We start from the raw sequence: 15,150 nt of genomic DNA, 5'->3' as shown, positions 1-15,150 counted from the left end.
TCTCCAGGCTTTCTGTCTGTTGTCTCGGTTTTCATTCATCCCTGAAAGAACAGACTCCAAGCAGAGAAGAGAGGCAGTCACTCTCAAGTCAAATCTAAACTTGCTGAATGAGGCCAAAGGTTCTCTTCAGAGACAACGTACGCTTACAGGCGTGCACAAACACACACACACACACGCAGCGATTCATCCTCAGATTCAGGCTCCCACGTAGTGCAGTATTTTGCTTTGTACTTCCCGTCTTTTATGATTGACGGCGGTTTTCTTCCATGTCAGAATTCTTTCTGTTCAATTCACAGGAGACACCTTACATGGTCAGCATTTTTAGAGTTGAGATCGCTGCCATAGTTGGGAGCCATCCTTGGGGGCGGGCTTTTTTAAGAAAAGCATCCGGACAGATTTTTTTTTTTTTTTTTTTTTTCCTTAAAAGACGTTGTGTAAGAGTCTTAGTTTGATCCTGCAAAATTTTCCTGCACTTTATTTTCTGTCACACTTGAGGTAAAATGGAGGTCAGCTGATGTGCAAGCATTGCCTCACACTATTCAATGAAAATTCAGCATTTCTTCAGACATAAACAACAAACAGTATATGATATCACACTCTAGGGCTTTTGCTTTTAATAAATAATAAATAACAAATACTGCATTAAAAAAAATGGAAAATATCAACATCCTCAGGTCAGAGTACACCAAACTTGAATTCCCGTACGCATCAGAATGCAAAATAGCTTTGACTATAGCTTTAAACATACAGTATTATGAGACAGATTGGGGAATTTTTCATTTTATGGTGATGTAATCCACGCTGGGTTTTTGTAATTGGCTTTGTTAAACACTATTATTAGGCACTGTTATTAGCGAAAGCAGCTTGTATTTATTTTGCCACCCATATTGATAAGTTACACTATAAACTTCTTTATGTAGACAGTCTTTTGCAATGTACTACTCATAGATTGTTTGAAAAAAAAGATGTTACACACAGAGTACACAAAATAGCACTTTCAATTCAGTAAATCTGACTAAATTCTGAAGATTTAAGCAGTTTATAGCTACAGGGTTTGGTTCAGGATTATTGTAATCAACTTTTAAAGTCAGAAGTAATTAGCATAGGTTTGTCTGGCGGTGTCTGTTTTGTTTGGCTCTGACTATCCTCCTCTGTGTGTTGAAGGACAGATCCCCCTCAGCTAGATGCCTTCATCATGGATAAGGCTTTGCTGGACTACGAGGTGTCCATCGATGCAGACTGCAAACTCCTGACTGTAGGAAAACCATTTGCTATTGAAGGTAAGGACTCTTGTGCCACTGAGCATATTGCTGTCCCTGAGAAAGCTAGCACCTCTGGCCATGTCGCATTGAATTATATTAGCTTACAAAAGCCTGTGAAGTTCTTCTTTGAAAAGGCACAAGGTGTTTCTAACACTTTCTACAGATACATTAGAATTCCACCCCACATTAAACCTGTCCACAAATTCACCTCAAGGCTCTTGTAATTACCCTCCAAATCGAAGCAAGTCAAGTTTGACACATGTCATTTCATAAGTGAAAGCTATTACAGGGTGTAGATGGGTTTCATGGCAGTCACCCAGGCATGTCCGCACCTCTCATCCGAATGCTATCTCCTGCTGCATGTATAGGAATTTTCCTTGCTATCTGCCAAAAGCTTTCATCACGCCTTTGAGCCAGCTTTTTATTAGATGGATGATCAAGACTAAACTATCACTATCACGTCTACTGGCCCGAAATGGACAGCTTCGTCAGGGTCTATAAACCCTGTAAACAGCATGGTGCATAATCAAACCATGCGGGTGAAAAACTGGAGTCAGGCATCTAAGGTTGTCACAATAAAGATTCAATAGCAAATTACTTTTAGCTGCAATATTGTGAATTGTGAAATCCTATCTATCTATCTATCTATCTAGTCTGTGTCTGTCTTTATTAATTGAAATAGTAATAGTAGAGAGATAGACAGACAGATAGACAGATAGACAGATAGATAGATAGATAGATAGATAGATAGATACCATTTTTTTTTTTTTGTCATGATTTGGTACTGAATTGTGCTACTTTTGAGATCCCCTACAGGCATCAGTTCAATTTACAGGCTTTGCTCAAATTGAATGAACACCCTTCAGTAGAACCGTCTCTTCAGAGTGGACCGTGTCCTTTTAACACTGCTGGAAAATCCTTTATTGTATTAGTTTGCACAGCACACTTTATGACTGCCTGGATCCACTCTATTAAGAATATTCCAGCAGCCCGCCGGTGCCCCCTCTTCAAAGAGTTCAACAGCACACATTTATTGGTTGTAGAGGGCTGAGTAAAATACAGCAGTGGAACTCAGTAGGAGAGGACAGAAGTTTATCAGAATTCAAGGGATGTTGTGCCACGTGCTGAAAAGAGGGGAGGGATTGCTTGCCAGGAGTGATGTGTGGGTTTGCCGGTGAGGCGAGGGCTTTGATGAAATTTGTGGATGTCAGAGTTGCGCTCGTATCTCTCCAGCTGCCTGGCTGCAGAGACGCCGCAATGACAGACGTTCTGTCTACAGTACATTGGCATGGGGGTGCCAAAGATTCATGATTGTTCCTTCTCAAGGGCTCTCTGACATATCAATAATAGAGGTATCAATTCATAGTAGAATGTGAATTTTCTTTTTAACAAAACCCCACAGCGTTCATTGGACTGGATGTGCTGTATGTGTAAAGTTATTTATTTGTTTTCGGCTAGAATATAAAAACATGTTTGTACCTTCAAAGCTTTATGTGGGAGAATTGTTACTTTTTAATATTAGCATGATTTAAGTTAATGTTTTACAATAAGGTTCACTTTGTTGTATTATTTGATGCATCAGGTATCCCCTTGAAATTACTTAAAGGTACACTATGTAACTTTTAACGCTCTAGTGGTTAAAAAACAAACTGCATGCATTTTACGGAAGAACATTGTTTTGGTTGTGCTTCGGCTCTGTGTGACTGTGCGGATGAATATGGTTATCCTACTGCTCATAAAACATCCACTACTAGGCTTAAGAGATATAACTAGTTTAGATGGAAAGGATCTTAAGCTGAGTAGCTGAAGATATTACTGTAGCTATACCCATTAAAGGGATAGTTCATTCAAAAATGAAAATTTGCTGTTAATTTACTCACCCTTAGGCAACCCAAAATGTAGGTGACTTTTTTTCTTCAGTAGAACAGTAAAGAAGATTTATAGCTGAAACCATGGTACTCTGTGATTGATATAATGGAAGTCTATGGGTGCCGTCACTTTAAGATTAAAAAAACGTGCAGACAAAACAAAATTAATACCCACAGCTCCTTGGATAAAAATAGATGGATAAAGATAGATAAAGATAAAAACACTTTTTGGTAGAAGGATTGATGGTGTATTGACTCATTGTTTAAATTTTGCTAGTTTTGAACAAAAAAAGTTACATAGTACACCTTTTAATTGTATAGAATGTGCATTTGTAGTGTACTTCAAATCTTAAAAGTATATTTTAAAAAATTGTACTTGCAGATAATATATTAATGAATTAAAAAGCCACTTTCAGTAAGTGTACTTAAAGCGAGTACACTCTCATGACTATTTTTCTTAACAAACTTAAGTACACTTTATAATAATGTCAAATTAAAAGTTTTACATAAAAAGTCATTTATGTTTAAACAATCCTGCCATGCTTTAAAGAAGCACTTTTACGTGTTGACTAAAATCATGATTGTTCTTTATCTATGCTCTCTGACATATCAGTAATAGAGGTATTAGTTCACACTAGAATGTGAATGTGGTCTCTTTAACAAAATCCCACAGCGTTCATTGGACTAGCTGAGCTGTATGTGTAAATTGTTGTTTTGATATTGTTTGTGCTCTCAGGTTACGGGATCGGGCTGCCCCAGAACTCCCCTCTTACCCGAAACGTGTCTGAATACGTCAGCCGCTATAAGTCTGACGGTTACATGGACATGCTGCACGACAAGTGGTATAAAGTGGTTCCCTGTGGGAAGAGGGTTTTTGCTGTGACAGAGGTGAGCCATCAAAAAAGAAAGTCTGAGAGTGTGCGGTACAGTATATGTGTACGTGTCTGTTTTTGTTCACAGGCGAGTGAGCGGCTTCTGCCCTTGACCAAGTTCCTCTATGAATCCGACGGGCTCTTTTCCTTCTGAAAAATCCTTTTGTTTGGAATTACTGTCTCCTGCAGTTTAATAGCCTTTCTGTCAGAGCGACACTGGTCCACCACAATCCATTTTCATTCCCGAGGGCTCCATGTCAGCCGTACCGCCCCACACACCTGAGGCTCTGAGTAGCAGCCACCAGCGCACTCCATCAATGGAGCCTCAGTCAATAACCTCCCAGGAGTTGTAGCACTCCTGTAAGACATTGTCTTGTACAGTCTGGCTTCATTACCTAGCTGTGGTTATGAATGGGGGACTTCATGAGCACAAGCAATGACATTTGTTTTCGGCCCCTGTGCCAGCTGGAACTCATCTCACGCTCTCCCTCTCTCTTGCTCCGGAGCCAAGCTGTCCTGTCACCACAGACACCATGTTGTAAAACCACTCCTTTGCTGTGCAATAAATTCTGCAAACAAGCAGACAGGATCGACTGTAAAGTCCTCACAGTCCTTCATCCCCATTTGAATGTTTATTCTAGAACTGTTTATAGAAGGAGCTTCAAATGCAAAAAGCAGCATTTTATCTCCTCAAGATAATTCAGTCTTAATTAAATTAGTCAGAATTCTTCAAACAGCATCTTGGTTCATAGCCAGATACAAAGATGCGGGGATGAAAGCGATGGGGAATTTAAAGCAACAATCCAACATTAAGTGCTGCATCTGGCGTGCTCTCAAAATAAATGAATAATTAAATTATGAATAAACAAATGGCAGTATTTGTACCTTAATAATACTTTGTTGTTCACATTTGAAGCACTCTTTCTGTATTTGTGCCAACACAGTGTATAAAGCCAAAGACAAATAAATATTTTTGTATAAAAGAGTACCTTCAAAGTTTTATGTGGGAGTATTGCTACTTTTTAATAATAGCAGGACTGTAGGAAATACCTTAAAATAATGTTCAATTTGCTAATATTATTTAACTCTCTCCCTGCCAGCATTTTTTTTTTTTTTTTTTTTATAAAGGTTGCCAGCCACCGCCAGCATTTTTGATTATTTTCACAAAAGTTTCATGGCCGCCAGAATATTTTGAATATCTGAACATGCAGTATATCAAAAGAAAAAACAAAGCCTCTGCTTGGGAAAAAAAAAACATTTTATTCTAGCTTCATGCATTCTTTTTTTTATTAACACTTGAATGCCGGAAAGTTTCATTTAAAAAAAAGCAACATTTTGAACAAAAAACTGAGAAAATCACATTTTCAGTTGTGGGGAAGCATTGTCTCATAAATGATGGAAAATTCCGTCAATGGTGGGGAAAGATTAATGGATTAGGTATCCCCCGTGAAAAATAAGTGCACTTAATTGTATTGAATGTGCCCTTGAAGTGTACTTTGAATGTTAAAAGTATATCTTTAAAAACTGGCCTTGCAGATAATATATTAATTAAATAAAAGGCCATTTAAGTGAGCTTAAGAAACATAGTCATGAAAGTGCACTTTCTAATAAAAATTCTACTAATAAAATTAATTTTAATAATTTTACTTTAAAATATATTTTAAATCATTATGTTGTAATAATCTTTTGTCATCCTTTAAAGATGTACACTTAAATTGATGCATTGATAACATACTACAGCACGTGTAGAGTAGGTTACTTGATTATAAATTAATGCAATGTGTTATCCAATATTACATTTAAGGATAATATATTTTAAATGTACTAAATTGCAGCATCATTACAGTTTATAATTACAAATCTATACGACATACACATTTAAGTAAGCAATTTACTCCGCTTTGCATCGTGCCTAACAACGCCCTTCAGCCGTGACTTATTCACGATACAGCACAGCCTCTCGTACCTTATTGCTTTTATAAAACGGTTACCACACAATACAAATATTAAAGCCAAAAAATATATGTATCAATGCAACTCTCATGAAGTAAAATCACTAAAAGCCTTCCTTCTGCTGGAAACAATAGTCACTGACCGTGAACAGCAACAGAAGTTACATTATTACGCAATTAGATGGCGGCAAAGACTTTGTAAAGTGAGTCACTCAGTAGCGAAGACTTTTATATTGAAAAGACTTAATTGTTGTGAACAGGGAACAAGACGCAACTGATAAATACTTTGACTAGTGCTGTCAGTCATGGGAAAACCCCTTAACTGTTAAAAGGACAAGATATTGCAGCAGACATTTAAACAGGATTTTATTATGAACATAGGACTGACCTGAAGGAAAATGCTAAATCTGAATGCAGGTAATAAACTCGCTCACTCAATATCTTGAGAACAATCAGTTTACGTTGCTAAGAGTGGTTGCTAAGGGTGTTGTGTAGTGATACACAAGAACCCTTGGGTGAAGCGGTCATAGCCGTGTTTTATCGTGAATAAAACAGCTATTGACAAATCAGAATCAAGGACAGGAACTAACCGTTTCATAAGTATATTTTAGTTTACCATAAATGCTTGTCTGTTCAGCAGTACACTTTGACCAGACAATAGAAGTAATAATGAAATTACATATAAAGATGTACTCAAGTCCTACTTGTCTTAAGTGGGTCAAAAAAAGCACTCTAAAGTTTAGCTAATTGCAATTAAAATGTATTATTTCTGTTATAAGTACTCTTTTGAGTATTAACATTAACATTAAATTAACATTATTAAATCCATAACTAATCTTAACAAATAAAACCTTACTGTATACCGTTACCGCATTTTTTTTTATGAAATCAGAGCAGCCAACATGAAGTGTAGTGAGCACTTCATCTGGCCAGTGGCACGTATGCATGTGCTTTTAGCTACTATCCCATTCTATAACACTCTCTTGGGAATTGACATCATGATAAAGGGCTGTAGCCAATCCTGTTATGTACAGAGAATGAACACACTCACAACAGAGGTGGCAGGACTGTGATGAACTGTACATGGGACTGCAGTCTGTGTGTGCAATGTTAGGTGACCAATGAACGTCTCATTTTGCACGCATGCTCCACACATATGAGGGACAGGAAGTGGAATATTTTCCCCTTTTCAGCTGTTTCAAACTGGCATGACTTTAATTTCAATTACAACAGCGATACTTTATAAAATTGTGATTAGTTCTAGTCAGCAGGACTCCAGATCAAAGCCATTGCAGTGGCATGATGGATTCCTTTGTGTATGTTGGGGCTTCCAACACCCGAGGGGAAAATAATGATGGGACAGGCACAGGGAGGTCTATAATACCTCGAGAGAGGTTTTACAAGATCTTGATTGCAGGTGGACTTTCTGCTATTCTATATTTTTTACTTGTGGATTTTATTATCAAAAAATGATAAACCCTATGAGGGAAATGTCCAGTCATAACCAAAGCTGCAATATACTCTGATCCTCTCTTCTGTGCTTGTGTGTTTTTATTAATTGTTGTGTATGTGTGCCCAGACTCTGCAGATGGGTATCCAGCATTTCTCGGGGCTGTTTGTGCTGTTGTGCGTAGGGGTGGCAGGTGCTCTGCTTACTCTGCTGGGGGAGCACACTTTCTTCAGATTCATCCTGCCTCACCTCCGTCACCAGCAGAGATTCAAATACTGGCTCCACACCAGTCAGGTGAGCGCGTGCCACCATATAACTCAAAAACATGGTTAAATAACCTTCAAAAATAGAAAAGTTTTTAAAAAGAGGCTGGGTAGTGCCTAAAATAGTTGTGCCTTTACTTACAGTTACTCGCAGTTAAAAATCTTTGCTCTTATCCAAGTTACAAGGCATGTCTCTTTCATTAAAACAGGGCATCTGCTCCCTCTAGTGTTAGGAAGCTGAAAGCACAAATCTGTAGCCTATATGTATATGATTATGTATATACTTCAGTGAGTGTTGTTCAGTGGCCTTTTTTGTTATTTCTACAGAAAATCCACCGTGCATTAAATACGGGTTGTGATAACGAGAGGAAATCAGAGGTTGAGAGCAGGGACAGATGGTAAGTTATGATTATTGCATAACAAATTACCACACTTTCTTAAAAGCGCCATTGAATGTAGTAATTCACCTCATTGAAATTTACACCAGTATTATAGTCAAATTACAGCAATTTATTATACGGCTCTTTGGAATTGTGGAATAAGCCAATTCTAAATGGCTAGTTAGCGACATCCTGTGGTCAAATATTTTTAAATAATGACCACTAAACTGTATAATTGTTCATTAATTCAGGCAACCAATTTCCAGCATATGTAGCTGTGCTAGTTTTATGTCTCTCATATCATTCAATGGACTTTTTCTCATTACATTATAAAATAATTGTATTCCAATCAATGTTTCATGACCATTTATATATTAATTTTTGTGGTGAGTAGCCATTTAATAAGTTGAATAATATACAGTTTGGCAGTCATAATAGGTTGATGCAAGATCACCTAATCACCTGTTATTTTTCAGTAATGACTAGTTGAATGAATTCACACTATGATTTGCATACAGTGTATAAGAAAATAGTATTGCCTTTGAACTTTGAACTAATGTGTGCAATTAGTGTTATTTATGTTAAAAAAATATCCATAAAAAAGAAATTAGAAAACAAAGGACAAAAATCAATATTGGCCTCTCCAGTAAAAGCAAGTGGATACTGTTTCATTAATGGCATATTGAAGAGGCTCTGTGTTTCCATTGATTGTGGGGTCTGTTTGTGAAGAGCTGTGTCCCTGCATCTTGTAAAACTGATTGCCGCTGTGTTTTCCTCTCAGTCCCACCTTGTGCCTGTCAGAGAACTGTAATCTCCACCGTCTGCCACCCTCCTCTTCTTCTCCTCCGCCCTCCACCTCCTCGACTTCCCCTTCCACGTCTACAACCAAGTGGAACAATCAGAGTGTCAAGGTTGGTCGAGAGGCCAAAGAGCATAACAAGCGTGTCCACTTTAACTTGGAGACTCTCAACAGCTACCAGCTCCAAGCTCCAACCCCTGGGCCAGAAAGGGGCCGGAGGGGGTTGGTGGGAAGCCCGCCCACCCAGTTGTGTTCCAATGGCGGACCTAATCTCAGTCTCAGCCTGGTGCTCTCACCCCCGGCCTGCTCGGGGCACTCAACGCCATGGGAAGAGGAGCTGCGCGAGCTACAAGGGAGGATCGAGGAGTTTCGCGGCCAGCTCAGGGCCGCCCTGGCCAGGCGAGCTGAGCTCCAGCGGACCCTGGTCAGACAACGGTTCGGTCAATCCCAAACAAGCTCAGCATCTAATCCCACCACCAACACCCTGACCAAAGATGTCAACAGGGGGAGGTGATGTACGCTATGTGTCCGGACACTCACAAAGGCAGTAGATATGAGGGGATAAGGGACATCCTCTCATCTGAGAAGTCATGCTGTGCTATTTTATGCCTTCTCCTTTCTCAATGACTGCTGGAGTGCTGCAGTGATGGATGAAACACTCTGTGATGGAGATTCAGCTTGTAATCCTGCAGTTTGGCTGACTTCCAGCTCCAGAGAGAAAGCATTTATCCTTGTATGTGCGTGTGTGTGTGTGTGCGTGTGTGTGTGTGTATGTTTAAAGTCAGACAACTGGACAGAGAACAGACAGTTAATGCACCATTCACTGCTGGCCAAGGTGAATATCTGCACCCACAGACGTCCAGCATGAAAATAGCTTCTTTTTGTAAATAATTCAATGGGATTACTTAGTGGGATAAGCAGCTATGGACCTAGTCTCAGCCTCGGACGGCAGGCCCATGAACCACCCACAGTCCGCTCAATGACCGTCTGATGCATATTGCACACAAAAATAACATCTCTAGTTCTGATCTGAATGGCAGGTGTTTAGCAACTTTTTGGGAATAATGGCACACAGATTTTTTTTAACAGTCCGGACTGGTCATGTTAAGAGTTGATACAATGAGGAAGAACTAATCACTGAATTGTCAAAGTTTGCAAGGTTAATAACACCAGAGTTTGGCTTGAGCTAGTTAGTAGCAAGTTAACTATATATCCATGAGCAGAACTGTATTCAGCTTTGTTTTCTGAATTATGTCCATGAAAGAACTTCAGACAGAAATTCAGATCACTATCTCATTTTCTGCAATTTTTTAGGTGTTTTTTGTGCAGCCATTGATGGAAATAGGTCAGAATAGTGCACCTATTCAATTTCATTTTACAGTGCACCACATGACACATCACAAATTATGTTTTATTTAGTTTTCGTTCCTTCGTTGCTACATTGTACTAATTAGTTCCCTCGTTTTAGTTAAATTGTGGCCACGTTGTACTCATTTGTTTTCTCATGTTAATAAAAACAGGCAAATGAATTAGTACAACGTAGCTATGATCTAACTATAACAAGCAAACAAATTAATAATTCATGGCCACAATATCTTTTTTTTTTTATCTGCATGTCATGTGCAGAGCCCCGTACATTTTTCCAGTCTTTTATCACTATTATTATGATCAGTGTTGGAGAAAGTTACATTTAAATGTAATGCATTACAATATTGCGTTACTCCCTAAAAAAAGTAACTAATTGTGTTACTTAGTTACTTTTTTTACTTACATTATTTTTTCTCATCTGGGCTGGGCTGTTTGTTTGTTTGTTTGTTTTTATAACGACAAAAAAGTTCTATTTTTGGCAAATGTAAAGGCCGTTTCACACCAAAATTGAAATGAATAAGCCTCAGGCTGAAGGAAATGCAAATTCACGGCTGTACAGTAGAGGGTGCAGTTCAAACAAACAAGCCTTTCAGCTGTGCTGCTATTCTGGAATACAGAAGAATAGGACGAAGGAGAAGTAAATGCTCACATTTAGTCTAGAGCTAGTCCGGAATAACCATCATGTTTACACAGCGCACACAACACCTCTACACTTACTCCTGATTTCTCTCAACATAGGGACAGGAGAGGTGTCAGTCAATAAATGGGGAAACTTGTGTTACTTATTTGAAAATTTAAAAGTAATGCGTTACTTTACTAGTTACTTGAAAAAAGTAATCTGATTACTTAACTCGCATTACTTGTAATGCGTTACCACTACACTACACTGATTATTATATTATCCATTTCCAGGCCCTAAAGGGCGCTTAAAAACAAACTGTGGTTGGTCGCTTTACATGTCAATCAGGCGGCCTCTTCCTGTCTGAGTGGGCCATTCCAGGCCAAAATAAGCTGCCATGGACCAAACTTCAAATTTTGATTAAACCACTACTTGTCTTGCTGTGGTGTACTTTTTCCACACTTACAATGTTTGAATAAATATATTGTTTGCTTGTGTGTTTTAATGGTGATAAAGTATGATTCTGTTTGAGATGTTTGACCCTCAAATGTCAGGGCCTCCTATATATAATCTAAATGTTATAAAGTCTGAAAGAGTTATTGCATTTACTATTATTAATAAACACATTTTCAAATAATCATTTGAGTGAAAGTTTCACTTTTAGTAATTGTTTTGTTGTGAAGACATCTGTGAAAGTTACTCAACATTGTGTTAATTAGTCTGCGCTAGTTACTTTAGTTCGTTATTATTTATGCCAGATATGTGACTGTTGCTATGGTTGATTCAATGGCAAATGCTTAACATAAGTGATAACTTAACAATGTTGAACTAGGTTAATAGCCTGAAATGTCGGTTGTAGCAGTCAAACTGTTCCACTATTGCGAGATGATAGTGTTCTCGCATTCGTTTTCAGAGCGAACTTCAAAGTACGTTTTTAGAGCAAACTGTCTGAGGGAGATTGTCAGGGGGCTGAGGAGGAGACTGTCAGACTGATAGACGATCAGCCTGTTTCCATTGGGAGACTGATGAACAATGGCCTCATTATATTGAGTTTTTATTTATATATTTATTTATTTTTTCAGAGAGTGAGCATGCTTGGCTGAGCATAAAGTGTTTGATAAAATAGTGTTAATGTTTGACAGTCTTTACTAGTCTTTGGAGCTCAAGTTTGTTTCAGGCTAAATTCTTTGTTTGGATCAATGTAAAATAACTGACATTAGAAGGCAAAACGAGTCTTTACCAGTCAAAACAATTCAGAATCAGTGGTTAATTATTAACGTTTAATTATTGTGTGGAATCTGTACTTTACTAATGCAACTAAAATACTTTTGATACTTTTTGAGTACTCAATGAATTATATTTCCATGACAAAAAATAAATAAATAAAAATCTTAATTTCATTTAGACCTTCAAAGCACAATACAGCCACACCATAAAAAAAAAAGAAAGAAAGAAAAAAAAAGAATATTCCCAGCTAACAGAATTAGAGGAACGTTTTTTAAAAGCTATAATGTTCCTCAAACATTCTTTCAACTTAATTTTGATTTAAAATTCAACATTCTAGGAACGTTGGTTTGTAACATTCCAAGAACATAAAAATGTCCAGTTTCCTTAATGTTAGTAGAATGTTATTTAAAGGTTAGTATGATGTTCCTGAAACATTCTTTCAATTATTCAAACACCTACTGTGAACAAGCACTGAAAAAAAGAGAAGAAAACAAACTACGACTTTCTTCAGCCACAGCTTTAGATGAACTGAATATAAAAGACATTAAATATCTCAAGATCTAATTAAACAACTCCACAAACAGCATTACCAGCTTCAATTATTACTAAACAGGCTGATTTTATTTCTGTCACGTCTACAGAAGTTCTTATTAAGAATTAACAGAGGATTAGATGTTGATGTCTTATTGAAAATGGTTCGTTTTAGGTCACCATCATGGAGATCCGTGTTTGTTGTAGTTGGGCTCTTGACCCTTGACTTTTGCTAAGTTGCTTTTTTTTATCGACAATTGCAAGTGTTTTCAGAAAACATTTCTGCATTGAAGTTGACCAACATGTTTGCTTTAATGGACAAGTGACTACGTTAAAGTGGTTTAAACAACTACTTTTTTTGTGGTTTTGTTAACTTTCAGAATTTAAAAGTTATTTGAAAAGAAAGTAATAAACTCAGCCGGTGTGATAAAAATTCTTTGTAACACTGAAGTGATTTATGTAAAAATGTCCGAAACTATTTAAGAGTTAAATACGACACATTTAGACATCAGCACTCATCATGAAAACCTCAACAATGGTGACAATATATATATATATATATATATATATATATACATATATATATATATATATATATATATATAAATAAGCTGCATAAATTTTTCATGCTGCAATGCATGCTGGGAGCCATGAATGTGTTTTGTATGCTGTCATGAAGCATGTCACCATTGTTGTGTTTCTTATGCTGTATGTTGATGTCTGTGAGTGTATAAATGGCACACATTGTGTTTTAAACAAAAAATTAATGACGGCAATGTTATTTACACGTTCAACATTCAGCATCTGAAACAGCAATGGTGTTACAGATTTTTTTTTTTTTTTTTTTTTTGCAGTTGGTTGAGTTTTATGCTTTTCCATAACATCTCAATTCCTTAAGTCAGCAATTTCAGGGGAAAAAAAAAAAAACACCTTCATGCAGTCACTTGTCTGTTATTAAGACAGGGATGTTGATGTGCTTTATCGGTGCAGAAACGTTTTCTAAAAACACATGCAATTGCCAAAAAAAAGCAACTTAACAAAAGTCAAGGGTCAAGAGCCCAACTAATGCAAACACTGATCTCCATGATGGTGACCTCAAATGAAACATTTTCAATAAGACATCAACATCAAAACCTGCCGCCCCTCAGGGATGTGTGCTCTCCCCACTGCTCTTTTTACCTGTACACAAACGACTGCACAGCCAAAGACCCCTCTGTCAAACTCCTGAAGTTTGCAGACAACACTACCATCATCTGCCTCATACACAATGGCTAAGAGTCTGCATATAGGCAGGAGGTTGAGCAGCTGGCTGTCTGGTGCAGTCATAACAACCTGGAGTAAACATGCTAAAAACAGTGGAGATGATAGTGAACTTCAAAAGAACCCCCCCAGCACTCCCCTCACTTACCAGGTTCCACTCTATCATCTCAGGACCTAAAGTGGGACAATCACATTGACTCCACTGTCAAAAAGGCCCAGCAGAGGTTATACTTCCTTCGCCAGCTGAGGAAGTTCAACTTGCCACAGGCCCTGCTGATGCAGTTCTACTCATCCGTCATTGAGTCTGTCCTCTGCACTTCAATAACTGTCTGGTTTGGCTCAGCTACAAAATCAGACATCAGAGACTAGAGGACTGTTTGGACTGCTGAGAGGATTATTGGAGCTCCCCTGAACTGCACTCCAAGAACTGTATACACCCAGAGAGAGAAAAGGGGCTCATAAAATCACATAAAATCACTCTGGGTCCCTCACATCCAAGCCACCTTCTCTTTGAACTTTTGCCGTCTGGCCAGCGCTACAGAGCATCAGAACAGCCAGGCACAAGAAATGTTCCTTCCCCCAGGCAATCTACCTCTAAATGTTCTCCTTACTGTGCAATGATAACTATGTGCATAGTTGACAATCAGGGCTTGATTTAAGCCCAGCCAGCACAGCTATGTGGGGCCCAGATGGGTGTCACCTGGGCTGTCTAACTGGGGCCCAGCCGGTTTTGTCCACAGTTTCCATGGAGGCCCCACATGGGTTAGCCCAGATAAAATGAACACTGCTCAGTGTGCACACTACAGGCTGTTAAATGTAACGCAGAAACATGCTGGAGTTAAAGAGATAATTGGGTGATAACGAGCAGACTCACCGAAGGACAGAGGAACAACAAGAACTACAACTTCAGCCACAGCCTTCGATGAAATCAACTGAAGATAAAAGACATTAAATCTCTCAAGATCTGATTAAACATCTCCACAAACAGCATTACCAGCTTCACTTATTACTAACAAGATTGAATTTATTTCTGACATACATCTACAAAAGTTGTTATTGAGAATTACCAGAGGTTTAGATGTTGATGATTTGTTGAAAATGTTTGGTTTGATGTCACCATGATTGAGGCCAGTGCTTACTTCAGTTAGGCAGTTTTACTCTCGACTGTGTTAGCGTTTCTCTGGCTGTTATAGCTGTTTGTTATGGCAAGAAAAACAAGAGACCATCTGGACAGCTGCTAAATGGTAAGAATGTACTCATCATTTAGCGGCTTAGTTTGCTGAGCTTTTTATGAGCGAA

The 15,150-nt window shown here is 38.1% G+C and overlaps 1 protein-coding gene and 1 long non-coding RNA gene across 5 annotated transcripts in view; one reads left to right on the top strand and one right to left on the bottom strand.

Moving 5' to 3' along the window:
- Positions 1-11,450, top strand: part of grin3ba (glutamate receptor, ionotropic, N-methyl-D-aspartate 3Ba) — a 52,882-nt gene extending 41,432 nt beyond the window's left edge. The window contains exons 5-9 of the mRNA XM_051865274.1: positions 1,165-1,280; positions 3,867-4,018; positions 7,534-7,698; positions 7,995-8,065; positions 8,829-11,450. Coding sequence (XP_051721234.1) covers positions 1,165-1,280; positions 3,867-4,018; positions 7,534-7,698; positions 7,995-8,065; positions 8,829-9,360 — 1,036 coding nt within the window. The 3' untranslated portion in view covers positions 9,361-11,450. The remainder of the gene's footprint in view (positions 1-1,164; positions 1,281-3,866; positions 4,019-7,533; positions 7,699-7,994; positions 8,066-8,828) is intronic.
- LOC127497123 (uncharacterized) overlaps positions 1-15,150 on the bottom strand; it is a 137,938-nt gene that overhangs the window by 65,917 nt on the left and 56,871 nt on the right. The gene's annotated exons all lie outside the window — the stretch shown is intronic.

Source organism: Ctenopharyngodon idella, chromosome 2 (assembly GCF_019924925.1).
Source record: "Ctenopharyngodon idella isolate HZGC_01 chromosome 2, HZGC01, whole genome shotgun sequence".
In the NCBI taxonomy this organism is placed as follows: Eukaryota; Metazoa; Chordata; class Actinopteri; order Cypriniformes; family Xenocyprididae; genus Ctenopharyngodon; species Ctenopharyngodon idella.
The sequence above is the reverse complement of the archived record's forward strand: the minus strand, read 5'-3'. Positions and strand labels throughout refer to the sequence as shown.